Consider the following 25,109-nt stretch of genomic DNA (forward strand, 5'->3'; position numbering starts at 1 on the left):
ATATCAATGGCATTTATTTATTTTCCGGAAACCTCCTTCACGGCAGCGATGATATCGCTGGGGCCGAGACCCTGGGCATTGACCTGCTCGTACAGACCACCGCAGCCCTCCTTGATGGCTCCGATGGACTTGAACTTGGGAGTGAACTTGCGCTCGAGGAGGTGAGTACCGAGGCGGGAGCCGAGACCGGTCTTCTGGGCGATCGACTCAACGACAAGGACGAATGGTGAGGATCCGTAGATCTTGATGGTCTCTTCATCGACAACGTTGAGAGTAGGCTTGTTGATCAGACCGACGTCCAGGCCCTCGGCGCGCAGGTTCTCGACAGCGTCGAGGGAGCGGTAGAGCATGTCACCGTACGAAACGATGTAACCGGCGGAGCCCTTGCGGACAATCTCTTCCTTGCCAGGAACGAACTTGTAGCCGTCGCCGTAAAGCTTGGTCTCGGTACCCTCCTTGAGGATGTAGGGGACCTTGGAGCGGGTAGAGAAAATGAAACGCAGACCCTTGTTCCAGAAGACCTCGTTGACAACAGCCTTCATCTGTTCACCGTCGGCGGGGAAGTAAAGTGAGGTGCTGGCGGCATCCATGAGGCCGTTGTCAGCAAAGAAGTGGTTCAGACCGAAGTGGCAGGTGTTGTCAGCCATCTCATCGACACCACTGTGGGAGAAATGTGAGAGGACTGTGCAGTCGTTCAGGCGAGCCATGGTGATCTCGGAAATACACATTTCCAGGAAAGCGGAGAAGGTAGAGAACACACCCTGGCGCTCGCCGTTGCTTCCGAACCCGAATCCAGCGGCAGCGGAGAAGTTGCCTCGCTCCATCACACCGGATGCAACGAAGGACTCGGGGTGCTTAGCGCCAATGGCCTTGAGACCAGTGGAGCCAGCAAGGTCAGAGTCAATGACCATGACGCGGCGCTGGGCCTCCTCCTTGCTGAGCTTGTCAAGGATCTCATTGACAGCATCACCGAAGATGGTGCGGTTTCCGCCCTTATCCTTGGAGGAACCCTTGTAGGTGTGGGGGTTGGAGCCAGGCTTGATCTGGTCGTAGAAGGCAAGCTGCTTCTCGCTGTAGCCACGCTTGGTGAGGTACTTGCGAGCGATATCAACAGTGATGACATCGTGGGCGTGGGTCTCGCCCTCAATGCCCTCAATGCCGGGGGCCATCTTACGGTCAACAACCACTGCGGCGGGGCCGTCGTAGTTGATGATCTCGCACATGGCGGGGAACAGAGAGTCAACATCCTCTCCCTGGGCACGGAGAACCTTCAGACCGTGGCCATCGAGGGTGCGACCAATCTCGTAGCCCTTGAGGTACTCTGAGGGGTGTCCGGCAATAGTGACATCGTTGTTATCGATGAACAGCTTAACGTTAAGCTTCTGGGCGACCGCAAGGCGAGCAGCCTCGGCGTCGTTACCCTCCTGCTGGGATCCGTCGGATCCGAGCATGATGACGTTCTTGTCCTTGTTGGCCATAGCGATACCGTTGACCATGCCCCACATGTGACCGAGACGACCGGAGCTGAACTTCACACCGGGGGTGAAGCCAAGCTCGGGGTGTCCGGGAAGGTGGGAGTCAGCAGCGCGGTAGTTCAGCAGGTGATCAGGCTCGATCTTGCCATCCAAAGCTGCGAGGAGGTATTGAGTGGCCACACGGTGGCCGGCCTCATCGTACAAAGCATCGACCCACTTGTTGGGGTTGGCGTTGATGAAGGCAAGGAGAATGCAGACTTCAGGGGCAGTGTCGAAGGGACCACCAGTGTGTCCAGAGACACCGCGAGCGGCACCTGTCGCGGTGAAGGCAACTAGGGCATCTCTGAAGACATTGATGTTGTGAAGAAGATCGCTCTTCTGCTGGGCGGAGAGCTGAGGGGTCTTGGGGTCAAGCTTCAAGTGCTTGAACTGCTTGAGATCGACGGGGAATGTGTGGCCGCTCATTTTGTATTGAATATCAAGTTGATTATTCAATTGGGTATATGGGAAGGAGAAACAATTTCCGACGATGGAGGGGTTAATAACTGACCGGGGGTTGTCTGTGGTGACGTCACGCGAAACAAAAAAAAGTGACTTGTTTTCAGCGCCAATCGACTCGTCCACTTTTTTTCCACTGGCGACCCCACCGTCCAGTTATTATTCGACCTTCGAGATGCTTCTTCGCAAATAATCAACCTCGAATCGTATCTCTGATGTGTCAACATGCAGTGCAGGGCAGCTGGGCTGACCTATCAGGGCCCAGAACCTCAGGCCGTTTACTAAGTATCCTGATCCCGGGGCTACGTGGTCCGTCATGGATCCAAGCTGTCCGTGGTGAAATCAGAGCTAAGGCTTCTTCACCGGCAAATGCTGTCTCATGTTTCTTTTGAGGCTTCTCCTTATGTCCAAACCCGTTTGCCCATTTCTTGTTTGGCTACCTTATCTCAATTAGGGTTAGCTCCAAAGCTCTTATGCACTTTATTATTTGCTTTTTCTTTGTAACCCCGTCCTCATCCAGCGCGTCAACAGATTTGAGTCTCGGTGCTGGAGAACCAAATCTTGTTCCAGCTTGATGGGGCCAAAAAAGCCATTGACCGCGGAGCTTCGGTGATAATGAACCATGAAGGATGCGGAGACTGCGGACGCTAATGAGCTAGGAAACAAGCTATGGTCGATTTGGGAATCATCCCGAAGAAATGGGGGCCAAGCTACTCTGTACTCTCTAACTAAATCATAACAAGCTTCAGGGACCATCTGCGGAAACTCTGGGATAGCATAGTGGCGTCCACTAGTCGGTGGTACTGTAGTATCACGCTCGCTAATCGTTGCAAAAGGCTCAGTCTTACAGACCTGGTGCTCTTTCCCCTCATTTGACTACCCTCAATCTACTCACCTACTCATCTTTCAGGGAAATGGTCTGGCATGGCTGACAAAAGCCCCGGCCCCCATGTCTTTTCTCGGCGACTATAAATTCGAAGCCATAGCTGGCAACATTTGGCATTCATTCTCAAGCTCTTCATAGGGACCAAATCTGATTCCATACATCACACAGCATGATCACATCCTCCCTCCCCATTCTCCTACTCTCAGGCTTGGCAGCCGCCTTCCCCGAGAAGCGAGCAGCTTCTGCCTCAGCTTACTGCTCAAATTCGGGTGGAAATTACAAGCTTTCCCCTATTGCCGCCCCAGTTCAAGGCAGTGGCAGTCCTGGTTCTGAGTCGACCTGGAAGTTGAGTGTCGATGATACATCCAGCGGCCACAAGCAGACCATCGTTGGTTTTGGAGCCGCGGTTACCGATGCCACGGTCAGCTCTTTCAATACCTTATCCAGCTCCACTCTTCAGCAACTACTTAATGAGCTGATGACCGGTGCCGGGGCTGATTTCGCTCTCATGCGTCATACGATTGGCGCGTCCGATCTGTCCGGTGACCCTTCTTACACTTACGATGACAATGGCGGCAAGGCCGATACATCCCTTTCTGGATTCAACTTGGGCGACCGTGGAACGGCGATGGCTACCATGCTAGCGAAGATGAAGTCACTTCAGTCCAGTCTGAAGACTTTGGGCTCGCCCTGGAGTGCTCCTGGGTGGATGAAGTTGAATGGGGTCATCGATGGTGCCACTAATAACAATAATCTGAATGACGGTTACTTGACAAGTGGGGGCACTGGTAGTACTGGGTATGCCAGTGCTTTTGCACAGTACTTTGTGAAGTACATTCAGGCTTACGCGAAGCTCGGCGCCCATATCGACGCTATCACAATTCAGAATGAGCCTCTTAACAGTCAGGCTGGGTATCCCACAATGTACGTCTATGACTATGAGTCTGCACAGTTGATTCAGAACTATATTGGCCCGGCTCTTGCGCAGGCTGGCTTGGATACCAAGGTTTGGGCCTACGACCACAATACCGGTAACTATGTGATCTAATCTCTATAAGATTGCAATCGCTAACATCCACAGATGTGACTTCCTATCCACAAAACGTCGTCAACGGAGCTAGCAAGTACGTCGACTCGGTCGCATGGCACTGCTACGCAAGCAACGTGGACTGGACAGTGCTCACGGCATTCCACCAAAGCAACCCAGGTATCAAGCAATACATGACCGAATGCTGGACCCCGGCATCAGCATCGTGGAACCAAGCTGCCGACTTCACCATGGGGCCATTGCAGAACTGGGCATCAGGTGTCACAGCCTGGACACTCGGTACGGATGACCAAGACGGTCCTCATCTGTCGAGCGGCGGCTGTGCGAATTGCCGTGGCCTGGTGACTATTTCCAATGGTGGATACACATTCAACCCAGCTTATTACATGATGGCACAATTCAGCAAGTTTATGCCGCCGGGTGCTGTGGTTCTAAGTGGCAGCGGGAGCTACACATATTCTGATGGGGGAGGTGTGCAGTCGGTCGCTTCCCTGAACCCCGATGGGACGCGGACGGTCGTTATTGAAAACACGTTCGGAAATGACGTCTATGTTACTGTCTCTACTAACAGTGGGCAGCAGTGGAGTGGCAATGTTCCCACTCGGTCTGTGACCACCTGGGTGCTTCCTGCTTGAAAGATTATGGACGCACGTCCCGGAAAAGAAAAGAAAAACCCAGCGGCTTGGATAATTTTGACAAGTGTCGCTCATCTTGAGAAGTGAAACTGTAGCGAAGATTTTCGCAGACTCTTGAGTAACAGCTCATACCTAAGAAAATCAATTCTTTTGAAGAGGTACATTTGATGTTTTGAGCTCGGAAAATGTACGGAGTAAGGTTTGATAGGATCCTTTCGGGGTTCTTGGCACCCACCTTAATTCACATAAGCTATCAAACATCACTTTTCCCACTCTCAATTTTGCAGTATAATCAAAGACACAGCGGTCGCTTTAAAAGCACTCGACGCTATGACTTTTGCAATGGGGTGCGTCAAATGTGGGCCGTCCAAAGCGCAAATAGCATCGCACCTCGTGCGGCTATATAAGTCCGTGATAGGCCAGTCATAGTTCTCTCCTCACATCCCCCAAGGGCGGTGCCATTGCCACGGGACAAGCCTTTTCCCTTTTATTTACAAATATATTGACCACACGCGACAACACTTTGCTTTTTCCTTCAAAAATGACACAGTCCATCTCAGAACCAGAGCCTCCGCCGGAGCATCCACCACCCGACTACCACAGTATACCACAGCGCCGACCTCCAATCGAGTGTATACGAACATCAGCAGCCCCTGAGCGTAAGTGCCCCTTGACCGAGACTTTGTGTACTTTTTTTCATTGCTGACTGCTCAGCACCGAGCCGCTCGGTAAGCGAACCCTGATCATCTAGCCTAGCCCCCAACCCTGATCTTACCAATCACAGTCTCAAGCGTTTAAAGTCAACGGGACGATCTATGTAGCGGCCCAAATAGCATCTGGGCCCCGCGTGGGCTTTTTCATTGGGCCGCCTGCCGTTACTGCCGAGCGGATTTTCTTGAATATAGAGGCGATCCTCAAAGCGGCGGGTTCCTCGCTTGACAGGATTGTCAAGACTACGGTATGGCTGTGTGTATGTTGTGACATGTCTTTTCGTGCTGATGATGTTTAGGTGTACCTCACGGAAGGCGCTCAAGGAGTGCCAGAGTTTGAGGCCTTGTACCAAAGGAAACTTCCTTTTGCACCCCCGCGAACTACGGTGCTGGTCTCCAAGATGAATACACCGGATATTCAGATGGAGGTCATAGCTGTGGAGTAGATTGTCCGACGGGGCAGTCTCCGCATCTTTTTTTTTTTCTTTTCGATGCTATTTGGCTTTATAATGACAGCTTTACGCATGGCTACACGTCGGAATCAATGGAAGTGCTCAATTCCAATCCCTGAAGTTTTGTCTCACGTCATCTGCATCTGCATGGATTTCTAGTGGAGTGCATTTCGCAGTCGACCACTTGCGCTTTAGGGAAAATGGCAACAATCACAGGTTCCATTATTAAACAGGGTCATGCTCATGTGGCCTTAATATCGAATACTATACGAAGTACTCCGTACTCCGTGTTGCAAGTTTTCTCAGATTCGACATCGCGACCATTTGTTAGGAGCGGAGCGCATCTGCAGCGCAGACCCACGGTGGATTTCAGATCTGCAGAAACCATGGTCTGTGCTGGGTCCACGCATCCAATAGCTTGCAGCTGAAAGTCAGATTGCCATCATGTTCCAGTCGAGTCTGTGGGAAACGAGCAAAAGAAAATGTATTCCGTCTATATAATTTGTAAACAAAAGGCATCAAATGTAACCCCCCGCACGCTTCAGGCTCCAAGGCCGCAGCCAAGGCTTTGATGGACATTCGGCCCCGAGGCTATTGGCCGGTCGGCGCCCCTTCAAATTCCTTTTTTTGCGGGGAACCGAGGGTCCTTAGCATCACGTACACAGTTTTTATCGCAACAGCAAAGCACGGAGGCAGATTAATTCGACTACATTGCTGTTCAATTGAGGTATTGCATCGCATATCACGTTACACAAGTGACTCCATCTGCCGATCTGCACGAATTGAAGAGCCGAATACAAAAAGACGGGCTCGCACTACTCGCCGAGATCGGGCCCCGGAGTGGATCTATAGCTGAGATAGCATGGATTTACGGTGACTCAATAGTCTTGGGTCGCACTTTTGATTTTTCTCTTGATCAGTCTTGTTCTTCTGTTCTCATCTCTTCTCCTAATCATCCTCTTTCCCGCAATCCTTGTGTACCTGTGCTGTATACCTGGGAGATTGAGCATTGGACCTCGGGTAGCCCATCCCTGTTCTCCCTAATTGTCAGCGATCTGCGCTTCGCGCCCCGGCATTTTGAAAGTCATTTTTGGACTCTTCTCTTACGCTTCTCCCCTGCCGATCTTCTTCATATTCGCGCGCATTTTGCTAGCGCATTGTTATAATCATGGAAGCCTCAGGTGAGTGCGGCAATTTCCAACTTTACCCCGGATTTCTGGGTGGACAAGCCATTTCCACGACCGAGTCAATGGATCACCACGTCGCACATAGACTAACTGCTCGCCCCGCGCAGAGACGAAAGAACCGATTGATCAGGGCGAGAGCCAGGCTAGTTCGCAAATGGACGAATTGCCTCCCCTCACGACAACGACCGAGCGCAAGTTGATGGCCAAGGTCGACTGGCATATTCTGCCCGCGATTTGCATTATGTACCTCCTTGCATTCTTGGACCGGTAAGAAAAACATGGGATCGCGGCACTTTTTTTTTATATCGTCGCTGACGTCACTTTCGCAGAGTCAGTATTTCGAATGCCGCTATTCTCGGCCTCAAGGAAGATCTGAATATCATGGAAGGAACAAAATATAACACTGCGCTTACGATTTTCTTCGTGCCGTACATCATCTTCGAAATTCCGTCAAATGTACTCTTGAAGAAGCTCAAGCCTCATGTCTGGCGTGAGTCTCACCTCTCGCCTTGGATTCTGGCAACAAATCGCTGATGGATATATAGTCTCATTTTGCATGTTCATGTTTGGTCTGGTCATGATCTTCCAAGGTCTAGTAAACAATTGGGGTGGATTGATGGCCACTCGCTTTTTCTTGGGTGTCTTCGAGACCGGGATGTTCCCAGGCTGTAAGTAAAACTTCGAAGTACTCTGCGACCATTTTCTGATCAACACCAGGTTTCTACCTATTGGGCATGTGGTACAAGCGATCCGAAGCGCAAAAGCGATTCAGCTTCTTCTTCAGCTCTACTTCTCTGGCCGGTGCTTTCGGTGGCCTTCTTGCCAGTGGAATCGCCAAGATGGAGGGCATGCAGGGCTACCGTGGCTGGCGCTGGGTGTTCATCATTGAGGGTGTCCTGACTAGCGTCGTCGCTATCATCTTATTCTTCTTCATTGCTGATTTCCCGGAGGACGTCAAGTGGCTGAACGAAGAAGAGCGCACATTCATGCGCGCTAAGCTGGCCAAGGACGTTGGCAAGGCCGCGCACCACGTACGTTTGGGAAAACGTGAAGTTCTGGGTGTCTTCAAGGATTGTAAGTCGGCGTCAATGTTCACCGTATGTTATTTTTACTGACTGCCTTCAAGACAAGGTCTTTATTGGAGGCTTTATGTACTTTGGTTTGATTGTTCCGGCATACAGTATGTGCAACTATCCATGGCCTTGATTTGGTATCACTAACTGTATCCAGGCTACGCCTACTTCGCTCCCACAATCATCAAGACATATGGTTATGATAACATCAAAACCCAGCTGTACTCGATTCCCCCTTGGGCTGCAGCTTTCGGATTCTCTATGGTCATCGCTACATGTTCTGATAAGCTACGCCAACGGCTCGCTTTTACCCTTATTCCTATGGCTATTGCCGTGGCTGGGTTCATCATGCTTCTAACGATTCACGGCCAAACTTCACCTCAATACGGTGCGCTATTCTTGGTTACTAGTGGTTGCTATAGTGCCATGCCTGTTATTGTATGCTGGTTCGCCATGAACCTAGGTGGTCACCACCGACGCAGTGTTGGTACCGCGTGGCAGGTTGGATTCGGTAACATCGGTGGTATCATTGCTACCTATTCCTTCGTGGAGAAGAACGGTGTCATTGATTACCGAACCGGGTACATTATTTGCCTTTCCTTTGTGTGCTTCTCTGGTGCCATGTGTGTGGTTTACGCGCTCTCATTGTGGTTCGAGAACCGCAAGCGCGATCGTGCAGCTGTTGATCCTGCGGCGATCCCGGATGAGGAAGAGGAATACCTCGGTGACTTGGCGCCGACGTACCGTTACCAGTACTAATTCTGGGGGTGGTACGGGTTTACGCCTATGGCGTCCACTCCAGTGTGACCGGAGCTTCTGGACTGTCCATAAATTATTGTGATGTATATTAATGTTGCACATGATTATAAAACATGGAATAGCTAAATAATTGAATTGATACGATGTGACATCGTATGCAAGCTATGTGAGGTACGATGCATGCTGGCAGCTTCAAGGATTAGCATCGCGACAGCAAGGTCGTAGTTGAATTTATATCTGAGGTCATGTAAAATCTTTGCAGCTGTTTTCACAGTTTGCAACGTCGAAATGTAAGTGTGTAGAGAAAGATGAGATGTTAGGGCTACCGCGGTGATAGCATCAACCGACGATAAGCTCAACCACGACGTAATTCGCCAATGGATGCAGCCCCGGAAAATATGATGTATGAGTGGAGATCAATATTGAATTAATCCAGTAAGCTTGCCCTACCAATTTCCCAAAATCTCCAGCTGGCAGCTGGCATGGCTATGTGTGGTCGGAGATGGAAGGCTTCATGTTCCGCACGTGACCGCCCTAAGCGAGGATGACTCAGCGAGCAGGCGCACTCAAATGCGTCTCGGGCCGCCACACTTCATCTTTCTTTCTACTATCTTTCTTCATCCTCGCAGAAATCGTGAGTAGCTTTCTCGAAGCTTATAATGACACGGGACCATGCGCTAACCAATACACAGTACGAAGATGAGAGCTAAGTGGAGAAAGAAGCGCGTTCGCCGTCTCAAGCGCAAGAGAAGAAAGATGAGAGCACGATCGTAAGTCGATCTTCCTGCGCGCCTTTGGCGACTGCCATTGAGCTATCAAATGGTTCATGATACTAACATCGCATCCAGCAAATAAACTACTCGCCCCTTCCATCTCAGCGCACCATGCTCGGGCTCATGTTTGAACACTAAACACAATAACTGAAATCGATGTCACCTTTGCGTTTCGCGATACGCTTCTCACTCAACGAGTGACCTGTCCTTCAAATTTCCGACCTCAAGAAGAAATTGCAACTCGGACGACGGAATCCGCTGTTACCAAACAGTCTACCCTTTTTCCAACACCTCGGATTCATTCACGTCTACGAATTGATGTTGGGCATGGTCATTACTCGGAGAAGGTCCTGTGTTTAGCTGGATGTTGGAGGACCATTCTTGGTCTTTGAGCACGGCTTGTTGTGACTGGTCAATTCTCATGCTTTACGGCTTTCCCTCGGGTTGGTCAAAAGTAGTGGAGAGGTTACTTCCGGGAGTTTATCAAAACAAAATCCATGGAATAGCTCGGAGGTCTTTGGTTTAGCTACTCAGATGAATCGATGACTTGATGAGTGCACACTTTTTATCACATTGTAACTTGTAATATCGTACGGAGTATGCTTCCATCTGCGCATCAGTGACGAAATGACAAGACGTCAATATTCTTTGTGCGCAAATCACTTCACCGCCTGGCGGGTCTCCGCTCGTAAAATTTTCTGCCAGACAAAGACAATTTATTTCACCGCGCTAAAGCCGATTCACGACGAAAGCTAAGGGCCGTTGATTCCAAAGCTATAACGCCATAATGCCGTCAAGTAAAACAGATCAGAAGCGCAAGCGCTCTACGGACAAGGACCGTCCCAGCAAGAAGCCCGCTCTGCAGACGCTTCCCCCGCTGGCTGCCACCGTTGTCGAAGATAAGAGCGAATTGGCCCCAGTGATTGGTGAGTGCAAAGCTTTTCCAGCAAGATCTGATCCATTGCTAACGGGCCTCGTGTGTGATAGCCAACACTCCCGGTCTTCTCAGCGCGAAGAACCTTACCTGGAACCCATATACCAAGAACCGCGCCAATGCCTCCAAGTCTGCGGCGAACTCAAACCCGGGCATTGTCTCATCAGAGATGCTGCTGCAGTCTTCAGACCATGCCAAGCTGGACTTTGTCGGCCGTGAAGGCACAGGAGACGACACCGACTCCCAATTAAAGCACTATGTCGCAGTTGTGGATCCGGAGCGCAAGACATGGAAGGTTGTCGAGGTCCGACGGGCGACTCTGCGAGGAGCAGTGAGAACCCGCAAGGCTGAGGATGACTCGGATGAAGAAGATATGGTATTTGACGGTCCTCAATTTCCCTCCAACAAGCAGAAAACTAACAATCAACAGACTATGCGTGCCCAGCGCACAGCACTCACCAACACCTTCGGTACAAAGCAATCTCGCAAGGCCGTGCAATCCATGGCCGAGAACGCCCAACTCTCCAACGCACCCACCGGCGCCGTGCCCCAAGCCGGCGCAGCTCTCATCTCCTCCATGCCCTCCAACACAACCTCCGGCCGGGCCAAGGAACTCGCCGTGCAAGCCGAAGTGCAAGCAGCCAAGCCCCTCCCAACCCCCGATCTCTCCGCCTCGCACCCCTCAGACGTCTACACCATCGAAACCCTCGTGCCAGGCAGCCACACGACCCTCACTCAGCTCAACGGTGTGGACGACTGGAAGGCCCAGGTGGAAGCTGGTCTCGGTGTGACCACCGTCTCCCGCTACGTCTCCAACCGCGTCGGTGCGGTCGTCCTCTCCGACAACACAACCCACCTCCAAGTCCTGCGCTTCATCCAGCTCCTGATCGAATTCGGCCGCTGTCTCAAGAGCGGCGGCGCAAACGCCAAGGGAGGCGGCCCAGGCTCCAAGCGTCTTCCTCCTCGCGAAGAACTCCGCCGCATCCTCTCAAACACAACCGGCGCTTCCACCAAATCCGCAGACGCATCTTCAGATCTCCTGCCAGAGTCGGTCATCGACGCTGTCCGCCGCCGCTTCGCCCCCACTGGTGGCTACGTCTCCAAGAACGACTTCACCCTCCTGCAAACCACTATCTGTGCTCTCTCACTGCATATCCCCCCTCAGCCTGCGAAGGATGGTGGATCTAGCTCTCTCGGCGGTAATGCCCCCAACGAGCTGGCTACGGATCCCTCTGATCTGCGTGACGATCTTCGTCTTGACCCAACGGCGATCCACCAATTCTTCCGCGAGCTGGGTTGTCGCATTGATAAGCCCCGCGAGTCAGAGTTCGCTAAGTGGAACATTAAGGGCGGAAAGGCTGAGGCGAATGCTCGTCGCGTTGCTCGTCTGCGTATCCCCGTTGAGTTCCCGAAGGTTAGCCGTGGTGGTCGCAAATAGATTTAGCGGTTCTGTTGGTTTGGATTTCTTGTCCTTGCCACTTGTATGGGATTCGGCGCTTTGTGGTTTAAAATTGTCATTTTCACCTGTTTCTATATCATTGAGACAATGTTACATAGCTAAAAGAATTGATCATATCATATTTTCATCTCTTAGCCCTGGAGTGCGGACATATTCTTCCATGGTTTGTTGAGTTTCTCTGTTAAAGTCCAGATAGAAAGAAAGAACCCCTCAGCAGCGTTGGTATCGTCGTCTCGCGGCCCACCTGGGCAGCACTCGTGCATGTTACTGGCAATTCTCGTCTTCTCCGCAACCTTGGAGTCTTGATGCTTGCTTCAGCAGGTTGAGAGCTCTCTATACTCTCGTTTTCTCGTGGATCTATATCTTCGTTCCTAAAAGAATACCCAGCTGTAAGGGCCCTACGCATTGGTTCAATGATCACTTCTTGCAAGAGTGAATTCCTTGATTTCCAAATGTAGAATTTGTAGTATATATGGCCTGAACTTCGAGGATTTTAAAATTTGTTGCGTGTTGAATTTGAAACATTTCAGATCAAGGGGATGTATATAATGCTTTCCGAGGTCCTCGACATCGTGGTTTGGTCCAAACATTTCCAAAGTTTTCTGCTTTCGTCATCCATGGATATATACACACAATACCTACGGAGTCGCTGGTAAAAGATATAAACATGCCGCTGTCGAAAACATCAGCCATGGGAAGAGTGATGGCATCTCATCTATGAGGTTGTAGTGGCTTGGAATTGCTCTTCCTGCCCAAGTGGGGGCATGAAGAATATGCTCCTGGAGTTGACTTCTGTGAATTCTCCTCGTGTACCTAGTTTCCTGAAGGAATCTATAAAGACATCTCATATCTCATCATGGATGCTACTGAATGAGTAGTATACCTGTGTATTTGTTTTTATTCATGAAAACGATGCTTGAGGTCTTGACCCAATTAGACTTCTCCCGAGGTCTATACTGGGTTCCTGTATGCTGAACCTGAAATCTGTATCTCGAATTGATTGTGGGTGTTGAGGTTCTTGGGATTGTTGTGTTCATAACAAATATGGCAAATTTTGGTGAAGAATAGACGTGAATTTGGAAACCTGAGGTGATATTTCGAATCCTGATCCGCTATAACATGCCAAATCATGACCAGAGAACAAATCTTCCAGAAGTTTGAGAGGGGGATCTAAGAGAGCCCCAGCTGATAGTGAACCGGCGTGAATATCCTGGAGAAGGGAGGTTTGAATGAAACCTCCACCGGCACTGGACACTGAAGGGACAAAATTATGGCGGTACAAGGTATGCTTAGAGAATTCTACAAATTGGAAACATATACACAAGTCAATGTTATGTTGTGATTGAATATAACGAATGCATATGTTCAAATATGACCGTATGTAGATAAGATTTAAAGAATGGACGGGAATAACGAAGAATGATTACCCCAAAAACCGAGAGATTAAAGCCACAGCTCTAGGCGGCGACACCAACGGGGGTGTTCACGGTAGAGTGAGCCTTCTCAGTCTAAGGGGCGGCAGAAGCCTGAGGAGCGGCATCGAACTCACGAGCAATAGCAGCATCGAGAGTCTCGCCGGCCTGCAGACCCAGCTGGGAGTCCTCCCAGATGGGCAGGTTAGCAGCCTCGGCGCCTTCAACACCGACACCGACGAAACCGCCCTCGCTCTGCCAGTCGCTGGTGCGCTTCAGACCCAGGTCGTTCCAGACGGCCTGCACGGCCTCGATAAGATGATCGCGGAGAGGCTTGGTGTGGCCGGGGGTCGGGGTGATGCGCAGACGCTCCTCGCCGCGGGGGACGGTGGGGTAGTTGATTGCCTGGACGTAGATGCCATGCTCTTCGAGGAGCTTATCGGATGCTTTCTTAGCTAGCTCGGCGGAGCCAACGAGGAGAGGAACGATGTGGGATGGGTTGGGGATGACAGGGATGTCCAGGTCCTTGAGAGACTTCTTCACAGCGCGAGTGTGGAGCTGTTGAAGGGTTCTTTCGCGGGGTTCCTGGGCGAGGAATTCGATGGCGGTGTTGGCACCGGCCATGGTGCATGGTGGGAGAGAGGTGGTGAAGATGAAGCCCGGGGCGAGTGAGCGGATGGTGTCAACCATAGCTGCGGAACCGGCGATGTAGCCACCGACACTGCCGTAGGCCTTGCCGAGGGTACCAGTGATGATATCGACGCGGTCCTGAACAGTGCCCTTGGTGTTTTGCGGGGAGGCTGTATCCTGCGATGCCCACTTGTCATAGTCGAGGTGCTCGGCGACTCCAGCTCCGTGCGGGCCGTACATGCCTACAGCGTGCACTTCGTCCAAGAAAGTGATGGCACCGTACTTATCGGCAAGATCCTGGATCTTCTCAATTGGGGCGATCGATCCGCACATACTGTACACGGATTCGAAGGCAATGATCTTTGGGGTACTCAAGGGCAGAGATGCCAGCTTGGTTTCGAGGTCTTCCAAATCGTTGTGCTTGAACACCATCTTCTTCGCGCCAGAGTGACGGATGCCTTGAATCATGGAGGCATGGTTGAGACTATCCGAGAGGATGACACAATCAGGAAGTTTGCTGCCCAGGGTTGCCAAGGTAGCATCATTAGCGACGAAGCATGAGCTAAAGACCAATGCAGCCTCCTTGCCATGCAACTTGGCGAGGGTCTTCTCCAAAGTGACAGCGTGTTGGTTGTGGCCCGAGATGTTACGGGTACCGCCCGCGCCAGATCCGTAGGTATCCAATGTCTTGTGCATGGTATCCAAAACCTGCTGGTTGCGTCCCATGCCGAGGTAGTCATTGGAGCACCAGACAGTCACACGCTCTTCGGCAGACGCAGTGTGGGCACGCGGGAACTCCTTGGCGAGACGGTTGATGTTGTTGAAATAGCGGTAAGACTTGTCCTTGTGCTTCTTCTCAAGCTCCGCATCGTAAAAGCCCTGGTAATTGTACGGCTTGTTGGTCGGCGCATCGGGGGGACCGCGGAAGGCGGCCTCGGCAGCGGTGGGAGACGGGCGCAGCGGATTGGTGGGGTTATGGTTTCCTGAAGTCGGATTAGAATTGAACGTAGCACAAGCCTCACAAAGTCAATTTACCTTGCTCGGTCTTTTGGTATCCGCCAGAGGCGAGGCTGGCGGGGTTGCCGTTGGAACTGTGCAGTTCCCGCTTGCCGATGGGGGCCCGCATAGGCTGGAATGCGGCGACTCCGGCGGCGCGCGAGGTGAAGCGCTTGGTGCCACTGAGACGAGCACTCTGCACGGCCAGAGCCTTGTTCATGACCGGGCAGCGGCGGGCGATGACCTGCAAATTGGACATGGTACCGCCTCCGGGGCTGGAGTTGGGACGAGTAGCGGTCGAGAGCGTGCGGAGAGTGGTGGGGGATGTGCGCTTGAGGAATGGGCACATAGAACGGGACTGCTGCAAGAGAGCCTCCATAGCGAATTGGATGTAAAAAACAATGAGCAAAACAGAAGTTCTCCTCGAGATCAGGGGAAATGTACAGATCAAATACGCCAGTGCGGAAGAAGAAAATCAATACAGATCCCGGCGGGGATGTTAGTCATCGATTGGCTTACATACAGCGGGTTCTGATTGGCTGGAAGGGCGAACAGGCACGGGGATCTATTCCCGAAACGGCAATCAGCGGCTGCCGGGTGCCGCGGCCCTCGTAACTCGCCACCTTCTCGTTTTTCTTCACTTCAACTTTGGGGGGTCTTGGGGGGTCTTGAGGGGGCTTCGGAGGGTCTTTGACATGTGGAGTCCGGGATCTACTACTTACCCGGGATCTCGGCCTTTGTATGGGGACTTCTAGAATCCCAGGCATTGCCCTAAAGACAAAGACCGTTGTCTCGCACGGCTTATACACGCTCCCTGCAAGTCCTTTGTGGGGTTCAGCTACTCAGCTTCGGCGTGGATTTAGCTCCAATGTGACCAAGAAAATCCTTACTCCATACGGAGCATATCAGGTATCTTTGATTGACTTTATTGTCGAATCATTGAACGCTTCGCGACGTTGGAATTTGCTGCCAAGCATCAAACCGCAAATTGTACGGAGTACACTTCGGACAGCTCTTTCGATAGATCTTCGTCCACAGGAGACTCAAAAGCTGTGGATCTTATAACCCTCTCTAACTCTGCGAGCGGAGCCCAGTCAAGGCTTATAATTGGCATAGAAAAGACCGCATGTCAGACTCGGACTTAGGAGATTCAGCTACATCGGCCACAAGGACTTAACACCGTGAATGACCGACCCTGTTTCTTCTAATCCAACACCCACCAGAACAGGTATTTAAGAAAAGAGCCCCATGTCAAGTTAGTATAATCTACTCCGTATAATTCAAACCATCATATCCAACTTCCACCCACAACCCTAACCCGCGCACCCAATTGAAAAACTCCCCAACCATGCCATTCATAACCCTAGAAGAGCACTACATCTCTTCAGAAGTGCGCAACGCCAACGATGAATTCGCCTCCTTCCCAGCACACATAACCCAAAAGCTCTCCAGCCTCTCCGCAGAAAGAATCCAAGATATGGACAGCGGCAACGTCGCCCTCCAAATCCTCTCCCACGCCCCAGGAACCTACCCACCAGCCCTCTGCACCTCAACCAACAACCAACTCGCACAAGCAATATCGCAAAACCCCAAACGCCTCGCCGGCTTCGCCCTCCTACCAATGGGCGATCCAAGCTCAGCAGCCTCAGAGCTAGAGCGGTGCGTGCGTGAGCACGGATTCCTAGGTGCGTTGGTGGACAACCACATCAACGGACGATTCTACGATGGGCCCGAATTCAGAGTGGTTTTTGAGAAAGCGGCTGAGCTGGATGTGCCGATATATTTGCATCCGTCTTGGGCGAGTCCGGAGATGCTGGAGCATTATAAGGGCGGGTATGCGGATGAGGTTGCTGTTGCTATGAGTGCTTTTGGGTGGGGATGGCATAGTGAGACTGCGGTGCATGTTTTGAGGCTTTATGCGAGTGGGTTGTTTGATGAGGTGCCTGGGCTGAAGATTGTGTTGGGGCATATGGGTGAGATGTTGCCGTTTCAGATGGAAAGGGTGGTTGGTGTTGCTGGGAGGTGGGGGTTGAGGAGGGGATTTCAGGAGGTTTGGGATAGTAATTTTTGGATTACGACGAGTGGGATGTTCAGTCTTGCGCCTCTGGCTTGTTTGTTGAGGACGACGAAGATTGAGAGGGTACTTTATTCGGTTGATTATCCGTTCTCGGATAACAAGAAGGGGGCTGATTTCGTTGAGAGGATTAAGAAGAGTGGATTGATGAGTGCTGAGGACTTGGAAAAGTTTGCCCATGGGAATGCTGAGGCGTTGTTTGGGGTTGGGCCTGTATAGAGGGAGAAATGATATCTGTGAGTGAAGGTGTTGGGGAATTGCCGAACTAGGAACTATAAGTCTATCTTTTTGAACAGTCTCCTGGAATGTAGTTTCTAGGGACTTGTGTGTAAGCCAATGGCAAGTCGATTATATCAAGTCTTTACCATAGAGACAGTCAATTGGGAAGGAAGTAGAGAGACCTTGGAAAGTAAGAGAGAAAGAACGAGTACCTCCCCTACCTAGTTGAATTCCCCTTCCAACTCTAGCACTGCTTCAACAACTCCACAACTCCACCAAATCCTTCCTACTGAACGTTAACGGCATCTTTTATCGCTGAAATACCTTTATACAAAGTTAAACTTTTACGTCGATAACGATACCCTTTACGGGATCTGGAATCCGAGATTCAAGACTCGATATGAGCATGCCTGAAATCGAGGAAGACCTTTTCTGGCCGACAGACTGAAAGAAAACAATACACACATGACTACACAGTGGGTGAGTCCCTGTTCCCTCTTAATACTGGATATTCTAACCAAAGATCTTTTATTCTAGGTCTGCGCAATTACAACTCTATAGTTTCACAATGCATTCCTTGAAATCGCCAATATCAAAGATGACCACTGAACAGAGTGGTGACAACTCGGATCCCCCACAACATTCTGGAGTCGATCAAAGACTCTTTCTGAAAGGCTGGGCAGAAACGTCTTCCACGCAATGCGCCGAATATCTTCGTCGATACCGGGCTCGGAGCATCGTCGACTTGATTTGTACAACTGCATTTGGGACATGGAGTCATGGGGATGAGGTAGTCTATCGTTCATGAATCAGGTCCTAGGATCCACACTGTCAAAAGACCTGCAATCCTCACTACGATATGATCGAAAGCTGCATCACGGAAACTGAGAAGCCATGATATCAATCAATCCATTTGACACTCATAACTAAATTGAAAGTTGCGCCTTTTTAAACATCGAAAGCACAAAACAGCCAAAAGGAGATGGAAGTAAAGAACAATGTAGAACGAAAAGAAAAGAAAAGAAGAAAACGAAACTCGCCAGACCATCACTCCAGACTCAGCACGACCGATACCACAGCCAGAACCAAGTCTATCGTAGAAACATCTTTTCATCCTTGCATCACAATCAGTCTTCTTTGGAAGAAAAAAAAAAAATCAACCGAATCAAGGGGATTTTGTATGATAATACAGAGCAGTTCATGTATCTGCCAGACAAGAGAAAGGAAAAGAAAAGAAACATAGAGAAAGAAAAAAACACAGCAAGACCAGTAAAGACAACGGAGTAGAAAGGGAAAAAGAAGAGAGTAAAAGCCAAAGCAAAGGCAGAGAGAAAAGCTGAAATGAACGCCCCCGGGGTTTTTGCATTAGTTGAGAAGAAAAAAATGTAATTAATCAAGGCCGCCGTCACCGTCGATCAGACGAAGACGCTCTTTGGTAGTCTTAGCTCGTTTCGAGGTTCCTTTACCGGGACCGCGGCCACGGCCACGTTTAGCGGGTGTTGACGAGGGGGTTTCGACGGGTTCTTCAGCAGGGGTCGCGGCGCCGGAAGGTTTAGCGCTGGCGTCGTCAAAGTTACCCTCGCCTGTAAGTTTTTGTTAGTATTGGGATTGAAAGGAGATTGGGGGACGGAAAGAAGCTTACCTTCATGGTACATGTCGTCGAGCGTGAGATCTCGCTTGCGCTTCTGGGCAGCTTTCTTGCCACCCTTTGCGCCGAGAGCCTCGCCGCGTTCAATGGCTTCTTTCTCCTTTTGCTCGATGAGTTCGGCTTCGTCGTCGTCGGCGAGCCAGAGGGCGATGTCCTTGGTGCGGTTCTCGCGGGCGCGAGTGTTGAAGTCGACTCCACCAGAGGCGCCACCTGTGATGACGACGCGCTGCACTTCTTCCTTCTGCAAGGCGCGCTTGCGAATTCGTTCTTCGATGGTTCCGCGTGTGATGAGACGGTAGACGGTGACTTGGCGGGTTTGACCTAGACGATGGGCTCGGTCCATAGCTTGCGAATCGATGGTGGGGTTCCAATCGGAGTCGTAGAAGATGACTGTGTCGGCTGCCGTCAAGTTGATACCGAGACCACCGGCACGAGTGGAGAGCAGGAACACGAAGATTTCTGGGTTGGACTGGAAGTCGGAGACTGTGTCGCGACGGTCTTCCAGCTTGGTGCTTCCGTCCAGTCGGCAGTACTTGTAATTCCTGTATGTGAGGTACTCTTCCATCAGATCAATCATGCGGGTCATCTGGAAGTACAGAAGCACACGGTGACCACCGGGCTTGAGCTGGCGCAAGAGCTCATCCAGCTTGGCCAGCTTGCCGGAGTCTGTTACGAAGCGACGCATCGATGGAACCTCGATGTGGCTGTAGCGTCCCTTGAGTGAGCCGGGCGCAGGAAGCATCGGCGGGTGGGAGTAGGGTGCAGGGTCCAGCTTCTTGGCGAGGATCTCCATCTCGAGCTGCCGGGTGTGGTTACCAGACAGTGCTTGGCGGACAGACGCATTGAACAGGTCACGGTTGGATTCTCGCAGTGCTTGCTGACAAGAGGCAGACATTGTAATCGGGGGAGCCGAGGCTTTGGGGGCAGCGCAGGGTTCAATCAACTGGAGACCCTGTCTCTCGGAAGCCGAACGCGAAACGGTCATCAAATCCTTCATGCGACCCTCAACGGCGATGTCACGCACAGCCTGGCGATCATTACGATCAACGATGTTCAACATCGAGTGTGACAATACCGAGTTCTTAGAATCATCACTCTCATCATAGATGACATTTAAGGCAGAAAGTCGGTTTGGTTTGCTACGGCGACGCTCCGCGCGCTCATACACACCAAGTCGAGCGATCTCACTTGCTTCTGCTGGGGAAGTATCGACGAAACGCAAGAATGAGAAGGCACCATCGTCACGTGCGCTCTTGTGAATGTTTTCGGGCGTCCACACGTTCATTAGCTGAGAAAGATACTTCGTTTGGAAGCCAGCGCGAGGGTTTTTGGAGCCAGGGAGATCCAAACGTCCCTCGGGACTGCACAAAAGACGTGGCAGGTCATAACTGATCAAGTTTTGTGTCGAGTAGCGGACATCGACAAAGTTTCCTTCACGCACAAAAGAGGCGGTTTCGGCGAAAGACGCAGCGGAGAAAGGCGACTTGGTTTCCGCGCGCTCGAAGAGGTCGGGGTGGTTACACACCTTTCGGAATTGCATAACCAAGTTCATCAGTGTACTACTGTCAGTGTCATCGCCGGTGGCGGCCTTCTCGATCAGATCTATGATGCTGACACGGTTGCGCAGATTCGCGTATAGGGCGCGTTGACGGTATGTCAGGTCACAGAAGATATCCTTCTCAACCTTGTCGCCGAGTTCCTGCTGCACGTTCTTCTTGACACGACGCAGCATGAAGGGTTTCAGGATCATATGCAAACGCTTGAGCTGATCTTCATTGAGCTTGGTGTTACTCTGTGCGTGAGATTCAATGTCCTTGGAGAACCACTCGCTAAACTCGTCATGTGAATCGAACAGAGTAGGCATGATAAAGTGAAGCAAAGCCCACAATTCCTGCATGTTGTTCTGGATCGGAGTACCGGTCAACAAGAGACGATTGCGACAACTGAAGCCGAGCAGGTTCTTCCAACGCGAACTAGAAGAAGACTTGATTGCTTGAGCTTCGTCCAAAATCATGTACTGCCACTTGACCTTCTGGAAGTACTGTGCGTCCAGAACGACAAGCTGGTAAGAGGTAACGAGAACGTGGAACTCGGAGTCGCGGTTGTATGTGATGTGCTTGCGATCCCAGAACTTTCGCAGAATCTTACGATCCTTGGCATTACCCCAGTAAGGCAGGACCTTGATGTTTGGCACGAACCTTGTGATTTCTTGCTGCCAGTTATGAAGGGTGGATGCTGGCGCAATAACCAAGAAGGGACCCCAGATGTTGTGGAACTCAGCCAAGTAGGCCATCACAGAGATAGACTGGATGGTTTTACCAAGACCCATCTCATCAGCCAAGATACCGTTGATACCCTGCTCATACAAGTTAACAAGCCAATTAAGACCCTTAAGCTGGTATTCCTTCAACTGGGCATTCAACATGGTAGGCTGAGAAATCTCAATATCACCCAGACTGGTTGGGTTCTGGAAGTTCATCTCTCCATCATCAAACGCAGCCATGTTGTCTCCCTCTTTTTGGTTATTGAAGGCACGGGCACGGTCCTGGGCTTCCTGCACGGCATTCTGAGCGTTGGCCATAGCGGCCTGCTGCAGTGCGGTTTCATCCTCCGCGTCGAAATCAAGGTCCTCGAACGCAGTAGTCTTAGCATTGGGATTAGCGACGCTGTCGGGAATATTGACCGTGTGCGCATCAGGCTTGCCAGGCTGAACCGTCTCGCCAGTGGTGGCAACGGCCGCGTCGCCCTGTGCCTCGTCGGTCTTGATCTTGCGCCCGATGAAGTGAGAGTACAGCTCAGTCTGCGAAATCAAGAAGTTCAGCTTGCGCTTTTGTCGGTTGGCTTCGCGGTCGGCCTCTGCCTTCTTGGCGGATTCCAGCTCTTGCTTCTCTGCCACGCGGCGCAGATCACGTTCCTCGCGCTCGTTGCGCTTCCAGAAGGTCATCATTTCACGCATAGCACGCTTGGCTCGAGCCTGTGTATCCTTGGTGCTTTTATTTGTGCGCTCCTGCCACTTGCGCGATTGCTTGCTGGCGAGCTGCGCTGTCTTGCGCAGATTCTCCTGGCGGGTGGATAGTGATGTGCTCTTGATGCGATAAACCTTGGGAATGTCCTTGCGCGCAATATCGCGCCAAATCTGATCGTAAATCTGGTTGTAGCCCTTGCTGTCGTAGTGAAGCTGGGACATGGGAGTACCCTCCTTGGAGAGAGGAGCGTCTCTCCGGCCACTTGGAGTGAGGTAGAGGTCATCATCGAGCCCAGCATTCCAGGCGGCTTCCGCCATATCCTTTTCGGCCTGCTTCTGCTCCTTGGACTTCTTGGGACGAGTGACAGGGCCACCAGCGCGACCGGACCGGCGTCGTGCAGCGTCGTTGCCAATTGCGAACGAGCTTGTCGTGCCACCTTCGAGGTTGGGAGCGAGTGGAGTGACCTCACCAAGCTCATCTTGGCCATCGCCTCCTTCCAGGGCGCGCTTGGTGGTGCGGATCTTCTTTTGTGCTCGCTCGGCTTCACGCAAGAATTTAAGTCTTTCGCCGGGCTCCTGCGCTTTGTCGGCTTTGCGCTCGGCCTCCAGCTTCTTCTGCATCTCTTGGCGCACGGTGTTCTCGCGACGGCGCTTGCGTTGCATATCCTTCTTGCGCTCCTTTTCGTCCTGAACCTCCTTTTGCTGGACTTCAGCGACAACAGCACCTTCATTGAGAGTTCTGAACCGTTCGCTGCCTAAGATGACCTGTCGTTCGAAGGATCTACCTAGGTCGACAAGGAACTCATTTCGGCGGCGCTGAACTGTTGTTAGTATAGATCTTGAACCCCAATCCCAGTCTCGAACATACCTTGCGTCGGATCTGCTCTGCTCTACTACTCTCCAACGACCGCTTGTGGCTTTTATGCTTGTATCGTTCCAATTCAGCACCGAATGCAGGATCCTCAATATCACTCTTGTCGGCTTGATCGATCTCAGCTGCAGCACGGTTGACCTGCTCAAGATCGACGCCAGGTGGGAAGGGTTTTCGCAGCGGTGGCCGAGGAACTGGGGCGTGGTACTCTGCCTCTGGTTTAGAGAACCCATTGGTGGCGGGTAGGCCTCGGGGGCTTTCCATGCGTTTGTCGTGCGCAAAACGGTGCTCAGACTTGGGGTACAGCGCTCCAGGCGCAGGTCCATGGTTTACATTTCGGTGGTCAAAGGAGGGAGGAGCATGCGGTGTGTGGACGGAGTATGAGGTGGGCGCAGGAGAAGGCTTTCTCGCAGGCTGTTCATCCGATGGGCCAGATAGGATACTGGCGAAAGACATGGGATCGGCTGCCCGAGCAGGCTTCTGTAGGGCGAACAATTGATCAGTAAACATAGCACCAGTGGGGGATATTGCAGATTGTGCGTACCGTTTCCTGGGGCGACGTAGGTCTTTGCTCCCGCACCATGGAAGGACCGTATCCAGCGCCGTTGCCTCGCATACGGTATGGGGATTGAGATTCCCGGGTGGGAGATTGCGCATGACCCTCTGGGTGACCGGCCGGGTGGCCGTGCGGCGTTGCGTAGGGTGAGGCGCCGTTGCTCGCCATCACCGAGCTGGAGTATGGTCGCGCAAGTGGTGGGAGCTGCGAGGCTGGTGGGTGTCCTGGATATTGCGACTGGTCTGGGTGAGATTGGTGTGGCGCAGCGCCATTCAAGGGCGGCGGTAGACTGCCCGGCATCGGGGACGCGTGCGCAAAGTGCGGGCTCCGCGCGACGGGAGGGAAGGCAGGGGGAGTCTGAGGTGGATGCTGATGATACTGCTGAGGTTGCTCATTGGGGTAATAGGAGTTCTTGCTGGGCGAGGTGTAGGCCGGATACCGCTGCTGTTGCGTCGGAGACTGGCCGTTGTACGGTGGAGCGCCCGACATGGTGGCCGCGGTCCCCGGGGAGGATTGGGCGCGTCGAGGATTGGAATCAAGCTTGGCTCAGGTGAATTGGTGCAGGAGAGACCGGGAGTCTCCAGTCTCCGGGCAAGACCTAGACACGAAGGGGGCTCAACGGCCTGACGCGACGTCAGTATCGGTTTCGGGGTGTAGGGCGATGGATGAGGGTGATAAAGGAAGAAAGCGAGACATAAATACCTGATGGAAGGATGGATTCGTTTGTGGTGGGAGGATGCAGAGGAGAAGTTCCCGAGCCCAAAGAGAATGCGCGGGTCTAGGCGGAGCTGATGCAGGGGGAGGTGAAGATGAGAAGGTTGACAATAAGTAAATTGCACAATAAAGGAAAAAAGACAGAATGATGATGAATATGGGCAGTTGGGGAATGAATAAAGTCGAGGGAATGGGCGAAAGGGTCATTTGGGGGGGGGAATTTCGGTTTGCTTCGTGACTTCTCATCCCATCTCTTCTCGTCCCTTTCGCCTCTGCGGCCCTTCGATCCGATTGTCGTCGTGTATTGTCTTCTACTTTTTCTTTTCACTTTTTCTCTTTACTCTACCAGCGACGTATGTTCTTTTACTGTTATCTTAATTATCTCTTCTTTGATGTCTATCATCCTCTCCTCTAATCTATTCTCTCGCCTCCGATCTCGCTATATGAACACCCCGTCCCTTCGGTGGGTGGTGAGTGACCACAGAGCTGGCCATGTCCTCTACGGGGTGTTTCATCCTTGATACTCCTCCAATACATCTTCCTCTTCTTGACCCCGTTCGTGTGCTTGGCTTGGTTCACCGAATTTGACACGTGGATCTGTGGAAATCACAGAGTTGGGGGCTCCGTACTTAGTTCGAGCGAATCTACATTCAGCTCAACGCCAACCTGAAGCTCGGACTAACAAACGAGACCAAAGCGGACTCCCAGGCCGGATCTCCTGTGTGTTTCACCGTGCTGCTCACATCCGGCCACGTAGAAATACCAGGTGAGCTCCGCCATCTCGGCTCTACTCATTCCTCTAGGTCCTTATCTCGTTGGAACCTTGGAAGGGTCCACCAGAGTGTTCTCTACATTTGATATACTGCAGACATATATCTTATTGGTTAGGGCAGGTGTACATGATCACAGAAAGCAAATGAACTGGACCTATATGGGCTGAGTAAAGTATCCAGCTATGAGCTTCCTTCCAAGGCCAACTTCTCCGCTCTCCCCAAACTTTGGGATCTTCGAAGCATCACGCCAAGCCATGCAAACGGTGCAAACGGTGCAAACCACACAAACCACACAAACCACTTAAACCATGGAACTGATCTAGGCGAACACCAACACTACTCCGTGCTAATGCCATAAAAGC

General features: G+C 51.7%; 8 protein-coding genes across 8 annotated transcripts; 5 read left to right on the forward strand and 3 right to left on the reverse strand.

The window, feature by feature from the left end:
- Positions 1–17: 17 nt before the first annotated feature.
- N7506_002826 (Transketolase N-terminal) lies at positions 18–1,940 on the reverse strand (the record flags this gene model as incomplete). The annotated part of the gene is made up of 1 exon (XM_056952121.1): positions 18–1,940. One exon carries the CDS (start codon positions 1,938–1,940, stop codon positions 18–20), a length of 1,923 nt encoding a protein of 640 aa, XP_056813813.1.
- A 1,088-nt stretch (positions 1,941–3,028) lies between these two features.
- Positions 3,029–4,542, forward strand: N7506_002827 (glycoside hydrolase family 30 protein; the record flags this gene model as incomplete). Its single annotated transcript, XM_056952122.1, has 2 exons — positions 3,029–3,890; positions 3,941–4,542. The coding sequence occupies 2 exons, from the start codon at positions 3,029–3,031 to the stop codon at positions 4,540–4,542; spliced, it is 1,464 nt and encodes a 487-aa protein (XP_056813814.1).
- Positions 4,543–5,083: 541 nt separating this feature from the next.
- On the forward strand, positions 5,084–5,698 carry N7506_002828 (RidA family protein; the record flags this gene model as incomplete). Its single annotated transcript, XM_056952123.1, has 4 exons — positions 5,084–5,201; positions 5,257–5,270; positions 5,327–5,500; positions 5,552–5,698. The coding sequence occupies 4 exons, from the start codon at positions 5,084–5,086 to the stop codon at positions 5,696–5,698; spliced, it is 453 nt and encodes a 150-aa protein (XP_056813815.1).
- A 1,278-nt stretch (positions 5,699–6,976) lies between these two features.
- N7506_002829 (putative MFS transporter) lies at positions 6,977–8,723 on the forward strand (the record flags this gene model as incomplete). Its single annotated transcript, XM_056952124.1, has 6 exons — positions 6,977–7,158; positions 7,221–7,381; positions 7,437–7,559; positions 7,609–7,965; positions 8,018–8,071; positions 8,122–8,723. Coding segments are annotated over 6 exons (1,479 nt in total), but the record flags the coding sequence as incomplete, so codon positions are not given.
- Positions 8,724–10,283: 1,560 nt separating this feature from the next.
- On the forward strand, positions 10,284–11,868 carry N7506_002830 (DNA-directed RNA polymerase I subunit RPA49; the record flags this gene model as incomplete). Its single annotated transcript, XM_056952125.1, has 2 exons — positions 10,284–10,422; positions 10,484–11,868. 2 exons carry the CDS (start codon positions 10,284–10,286, stop codon positions 11,866–11,868), a joined length of 1,524 nt encoding a protein of 507 aa, XP_056813817.1.
- A 1,529-nt stretch (positions 11,869–13,397) lies between these two features.
- On the reverse strand, positions 13,398–15,306 carry hemA (5-aminolevulinic acid synthase HemA; the record flags this gene model as incomplete). The annotated part of the gene is made up of 2 exons (XM_056952126.1): positions 13,398–14,914; positions 14,967–15,306. The coding sequence occupies 2 exons, from the start codon at positions 15,304–15,306 to the stop codon at positions 13,398–13,400; spliced, it is 1,857 nt and encodes a 618-aa protein (XP_056813818.1).
- A 969-nt stretch (positions 15,307–16,275) lies between these two features.
- Positions 16,276–17,220, forward strand: N7506_002832 (amidohydrolase family protein; the record flags this gene model as incomplete). The annotated part of the gene is made up of 1 exon (XM_056952127.1): positions 16,276–17,220. The coding sequence occupies one exon, from the start codon at positions 16,276–16,278 to the stop codon at positions 17,218–17,220; it is 945 nt and encodes a 314-aa protein (XP_056813819.1).
- Positions 17,221–18,609: 1,389 nt separating this feature from the next.
- ino80 (chromatin-remodeling ATPase INO80) lies at positions 18,610–23,749 on the reverse strand (the record flags this gene model as incomplete). Its single annotated transcript, XM_056952128.1, has 4 exons — positions 18,610–18,803; positions 18,863–22,649; positions 22,702–23,184; positions 23,249–23,749. 4 exons carry the CDS (start codon positions 23,747–23,749, stop codon positions 18,610–18,612), a joined length of 4,965 nt encoding a protein of 1,654 aa, XP_056813820.1.
- Positions 23,750–25,109: the final 1,360 nt, after the last annotated feature.

The sequence above is a fragment of the Penicillium brevicompactum genome (genome assembly GCF_028827555.1).
Source record: "Penicillium brevicompactum strain IBT 35665 chromosome Unknown utg000002l_segment0_segment0, whole genome shotgun sequence".
NCBI lineage: Eukaryota > Fungi > Ascomycota > Eurotiomycetes > Eurotiales > Aspergillaceae > Penicillium > Penicillium brevicompactum.